This window comes from Pan troglodytes, chromosome 8, assembly GCF_028858775.2.
Source record: "Pan troglodytes isolate AG18354 chromosome 8, NHGRI_mPanTro3-v2.0_pri, whole genome shotgun sequence".
In the NCBI taxonomy this organism is placed as follows: Eukaryota; Metazoa; Chordata; class Mammalia; order Primates; family Hominidae; genus Pan; species Pan troglodytes.
Genome location: NC_072406.2, coordinates 83,574,471 through 83,580,562, shown reverse-complemented (window position 1 = coordinate 83,580,562; position 6,092 = coordinate 83,574,471). Strand labels below are relative to the sequence as shown.

At 49.4% G+C, this 6,092-nt stretch overlaps 1 protein-coding gene across 4 annotated transcripts in view; it reads right to left on the bottom strand.

Moving 5' to 3' along the window:
- Positions 1-292: 292 nt before the first annotated feature.
- SLC29A3 (solute carrier family 29 member 3) overlaps positions 293-6,092 on the bottom strand; it is a 44,214-nt gene continuing 38,414 nt past the window's right edge. For all 4 annotated transcript variants that reach the window (XM_063781880.1, XM_521506.8, XM_016918509.4 and 1 more), the window contains one exon: positions 293-1,721. In XM_063781880.1, the coding sequence (XP_063637950.1) occupies positions 1,067-1,721 (655 nt within the window). In that variant the 3' untranslated portion in view covers positions 293-1,066. The remainder of the gene's footprint in view (positions 1,722-6,092) is intronic.

Below are 6,092 nucleotides of genomic sequence, written 5' to 3'. Positions count from 1 at the left end.
TAGTAATACCCCATCTCTACGAAAAATTTTAAAAATACAGAAATTAGCGAGGCATGGTGGTGTGCACCTGTGGTCCCAGCTACTCAGGAGGCTGAGGCTGGAAGATCGCTGGAGCCCAGGAGTTCAAGGCTGCAGTGAGCTATGATTGAGCCACTGCACTCCAGCCTGGGTGACAGAGCAATATCTTGTCTCAATAATAATAATAAATTTTAAAAAATCCTCAAATTGCCTAATCTGAGTGTGCCATTGCTTGTTAAGACTCTGACTAACAGAGACATCAATGAGGCTTACATTGAATACGCAAGTATTTATTATGCCCTTGAACCAATGGCTTTGACATGCTGTAAACAGGAACACTAAAAGACCCTCATCTTGACCCAGGCCATAGACCACCAGGTCATGAGGATCCCTCTTTTTTTGAAAACCCAGGCCAGACACGCTTGATCCCTTGCACAGGGAGGCCCTCTGGTCCCTCTGGAATGAAGCATTCATGGAAGGCCCATCTTTCTGGGTTTTCCAGTGTGGTTAGTGGGCAGTTGTTCACAGAACACAGGGGTCTGTGCACACTTGAGTCTTGGGCCTGAGGACTGACCATGCCAGGGGACTTCCATTCCAGGGAGACCCCTTCAGGGTAAGGAGAGCTGAGCATTTGCTTGCATCTCGCTGTCAGCTGGAATGAGCGCAGCTGGGAGGATGCAAAGAGCCCATGGCTGGGTTTTGGCACTGGCTTTGTAATAACTCTAGGGCGAACACTGGCAGCATCTTTGAAGGGCTAGAAAGAAGGTGGAATGTTAACCATCAGCTGTGAAGGGAGTACCCCTGATTTGTGCTATTTCTTCTTCAACTGTCTCAGGAGTGTTCTGTTAATATGACTGGAATATCTGCCTTGCACGGAATGAGCATGGACGTGGCTCACTGGCATCTTGGGAGGGATGAGGCCTGAGTGTGCTCTGCTCTCTGTCCCTAAAGTGAAACTTTAGGCCTTTCCTCCATGGCCCCCAGCCCTCCTGCACTCTCTTCTCATCTTCAAAGGCTCTGAAGCACCAATGTCCTTGTGTCCTCCCTCCTAGATGAGGTGCACCAGGAGGGTAGAGCAGGCTGAGCCCAGTGTTAAGCCCAAGCACACATAAAAGGACATCACCACTCCCGTGGCCTCAGCCAGCTCCCTGGGTACAATCTTAGGCCCGTAGAGGAGGGCCAGGGTGCTGAGGTAGCCGTTGCTGAGCCCCAGCAGGGAGCTGAGGAGTGCAGGGTACACATCGGACTGGAAGACCACAGTCTTCAGGTGGACGCGGGGCTGGTAGTTACAGAGCACGAAGAGGGGGATGAGGCAGGTCCGGAGGAGCACGAACCCTGGGAGCGCCTTGCTATTGGGCCCTGGCACCTGGATCCAGGCGGTAAGCTGCCGGCCACATAGGTCAGCAAAGTTGTACAGGAGGAAGGTAGTGAGGGGGATGAAGAACTTGGTGGTCCACAGTGAGCCCGAGCCCTTGTTGAGGGACTCGATGTTGGTGCAGACGGCAGGGTAGATGAGGCTGGTGATGAAGAAGACGTAGGTGACACAGAAGCCCAGGCTGGCCGTCTTCTTCAGGATGGGGCGGAGAGGGGGTGTGTGGGAATCAATGAATCTGGAGGCCACCGAAGGGGCACTGGGGGAGTCCTGAGGAAGCTCCTCTTCACCAGAAAACACATGGGCCGCAAGAACAGGCCTCATGTAGTACCTGCAGGGAGGAGACAGGGCCACCATCAAGCAGGTTGCTTGGGATCTGAGTCAGCACAGCCAGGGGTGGGCACTCAGAACAGAACCTTCCGGCCCAGCATGGAGAGCCCAAGCCCCGTATGCCCACAGCTCCAGTGTTCCCTGAGATGACGGATGCTGTCACGGGGTGGCCAGGGGAAGGCCTGCATTGTCCCTGGCCTGCCTGCCAGCGCGGTGGCCATGCCATGAGCAGGGACAGAGGAAACCAGGACTGACCACTGCATGGTGAGTCTGGGCCCCTGTCCTGGCTCACCTGTTTTTGTTATATTTTAGGAGAGTAGAGGTAAAATAGTATTAAAAATGCAGATTTCTAAAATGATAAAAGGAATACAAGCTTGATACAACAAACCCAAATAATACAGAAAATAAATGATATAGTATTAATAGAAAGGGGACTCTGACCTCTTCCCACTTCTGATTTCACTCCTTAGTGGTACTGGCTGTTAACATTCTAGGCCGGGCATGATGGCTCACGCCTATAATCCCAATACTTTGGGAGATAGAGGCAGAAGGATCGCTTGAGCCCCGGAGTTCAACATCAGCCTGCACAACCAAGTGAAACCCTGTCTCTACAAAAATGACGATAATAATAATAATTTTAAAATAAAAGAAATTAGCCAGGTGTGGTGGTATATGCCCATAGTCCCAGCTACTGGGGAGGCTGAGGCAGGAGGATTGCTTGAGCCCAGTTGTTCAATATAGTGAGCTATGATCACACTACCACACTCCAGCCTGGATAACAGTGCGAGACCCTGTCTCAACAAAACAAAACAAAACAAAACAGAAAAACCAATCTGGTACATACTGTTCCATGCACACACAAACAACACTCACACAGTTATATTTCTTAAGCAAGAGTGGGGTCAAGCCATACATATTGTAAAACTTTCTGCAACAGTGTAATGCCTAAATACAATATATGTAAATAATATATATAAATGCCTTATACTAACTGCCTAAATCATGCATAACTGTGAAACATAAATGAATACATAAAATTGCATAAAGAACAGTATCTTGTGGCCATCCTTCTACACAGGAACATGTGGCCTATGTCTCCCTTATGTTACTCTATGATGGTTCACCGGATGGATGTACAATTTAACTGCTTCCCTACTGATGGACACTTAGGTTGCCTCGACTTTTCATTACTACAGACAATGTTGCAATGAATATCCCTACACATAAATCCTTGCACATGTATACTAGTATTTTGGTAGGGCAGATTTCTAGAAGAGGAAATTGCTGGATTAAAAGGTTTATACCTTTAACATTTTGATAGCTACTGATAAACTGCTCTCCTAATAGGTACTACCAGTTTAACTTTGCTCAGCACCACTTACCCACCCTAACTGAAGTAACTTGCCCTGTTCATCTCTACCAGAGCACCTGTTTAGTTCCTTCAAAAGAACTAACCACAATCTACAGTAATTGCATTGGTTTACTTGTTTATCATGTGTCTCCTTCGGTAGAAGACAGGTTCTTGTCATGCTTGTAATCCCAGCACTTTGGGAGGCCAAGGTGGGCGGGTCACTTGAGGTTAGGAGTTCAAGACCAGCCTGACCCAATGGCGAAACTCCACCTCTACTAAAAATACAAAAATTAGCCAGGCATGGTGGTGTGCGACTGTAGTCCCAGCTACTCAGGAGGCTGAGGCAGGAGAATCGCCTGAACTCGGGAGGTGGACATTGCAGTGAGCCAAGACCGCATCACTGCACTCCAGCCTAGGTGACAGAGTAAGATTCCGTCTCAAAAAAAAAAAAAAAAAAAAGAAGAAGAAGAAGACAGGTTCCTGGAGCAAGGACCACATTTGACTGTTTCCAGCTAAATCTTCAGGCACGGAGTAGCCCTTCAACACATAACTGTTGAAAGAACTGAGAAGCAGCCTATAGAAGTGTCTTCCATATCCTCAACACTGAATATCATTAATCTTTCCAACTTCTGCACTCTGACCAATAAGAAAGCTTAGATCACTTTCCCTTACTGTGTGACCTTGCCTGAGCCACTCAACCTCTCTGGGTCCCAGGTATCTGAAAACCAGGAGACACAGGCTGACTGTATTAATGCAGCTCAAACAGAGGGAGTTGGTGTAGGGGTGTGTGTGTAAGCAGTAACTTGGTTCTGGTTTCAGCCTTGTCTCTGCCTCCCTGTGTGATCTTGGGCCAGGCACACCCCTTTCTGGGCCTGCTTCCTCCTCTGTAAAATGGAGGTTTCAAACAGCCAAGAAGTTTTGAAGCCCCAGTCAGTCCTCCCACCCTGAGGACCTGCAGATAACACCCATGTGGGTGAGTGGGTGTGTGGGAGGGCCCGTCCCCAGAATCCAGAATCACTCTTCAGTGACGGTGAACAGGGTGCTTCAGCCAAAAGCCCTGTCTGGTTTCACAATCGCTATCTATGGAAAGGAATATTCTTACTTCCCCTCTATTCAGCGTCGTCAGGTCCTTGCCTTAAGTCTGCTCTCAGGAAATTCCCCACCAAGTTCCTCTGGTCGCAGCTCTTCCTCCTAAGTTCTTCCAAATTTTCCTGCGTCATCTCACTCTCCCAAATGTAGGACTGGCGAGCTTGCCTTTTCAGGAAGATTTAGTCCAAGCAGACCCGGGAGCACAGCTCTCTCCATGAGCCCCATCCTTAGAGAAGTGTCTATGAGCCCACAGATCCAGACCCTAGTTTTAATCAGCAAAGAAACAGAAGCTTCGGTCCAGGCACAGTGGCTCGTGCCTGTAATCAATCCCAGCACTTTGGGAGGCTGAGGCGGGTGGATCACTTGAGGTCAGGAGTTTGAGACCAGCCTGGCCAACACGGTGAAACTCTGTCTCTACAAAAAATACAAAAATTAGCTGGGCGTGGCGGCCCATGCCTGTTGTCCCAGCTACTCGGGAGGCTAACTTGAGGATCGCTTGAGCCCTGGAGATAAAGGCTGCCGTGAGCCGTGATTGTGCCACTGCACTCCAACCTGGGCGACAGAGTGAGACTCCATCGCAAAAAAAGAAAAAGAAAAAGAAATAGAAGCGTCTACAGGATAGCATGGTCCTGGGTGTTCTCTGTCTCACATGCTCAGCTGGAAGGGACTCTGGCCTGCCCAAATGAGACTAGGAACTAGGGTGACCAACCATCCTGGTTTGCCTGAAATTGTCCTGGTTTTAATACTTACAGTCCCTTGTCCTGGGAGCTCCTTTGGCTCTAGGCAAGCAAGGAAGGTTGGCTACCCTGCTGGAAACAGACCCACCCAAAGCACCAGAAACAGGACACGAGGAAACAGCACGAGGAGTGGGGCGATCCTCCTGTTCCTCTGTTCATTCAGTGGCTGGAGAATCATTTAAGGCACAACGCTGAGGTGCCAGGCAGTGTACAGGATGCTGGGGGATGGAGAGCCAGCTAGGCCACAGGAAGCACGGGGACGTCAGCCTGGAGCCACAGCTAGGCAATTTCTGATGACAGCCCTGAAGGGGCGGGGAGGACTGGGCAGCCCAGGGGTCTGTAGGTGCCTGGGATACTGCATAGCTCAAGCAGATCAGCCCCCTCCTATCCTCAGAACCCTGAGGACTGCTGAAGCGGGGAAGAATCCTATAGCTGGGGAAAGTGGCTCACTACCAGCCCAGGGGGAATCGCTGTTCTGCTGAAAGGCTGGGGGTTCTAGGGGTTAACAAAGTGACTCTCCTCATAAGGACAGGGAGAATGAATGATGAGATAAGGCCCTTGCAGTCACGAGCCAGGGATGTAGCATGATCCGGTGGGGAGAGGCTACTCCAGAAACAGCTCCAGTCCTGCCGTGACTCACCAGGTGAGTGACCTGGGGCATGCTTGTGAACTCTCCAAAGCTTCAGTTTCCCCAGCTCTCAAGTGAGAAAATACAATCACAGCTGCACAGATTGTCATAAATGATAAACAAAAATATACACATAAACTGCTTAGCTTTGTGCCACTGCAAAAAATAGCTTCCTGTGGAACAGGGCCGCATCAGGGGCAGATCTCTCCCCAGCTCTGCTGGCTCACGCACCTGGCACTTCACTTAGCCTTCTCTTGGTCTCAGTTTCCTCACCTGTTAAATGGGGATAACTCCTGCCTTTCCTACATCAAATAAGATAGTGGATAGGAAAATGCTTTGAAAAGAATAAAACATGAGAGAAAGACAAGCGTTGTTTTTATAAAAAGCAGCAGGCAGCAAGAAAGCAAAAGGAGGAACTGGAGACAGAAAGCAAGAGTAAGACTCGAGACGAGAAAACAGGTCCTAGAGGTGGAAAGGAGCCCCATAAGGCAGCAAGTTGTCCAAGCACAGGTTTGGAGTCATCTTAAAATCCTGCCTGGCTCTACTGCCTACTGGCTCTGAGATTCA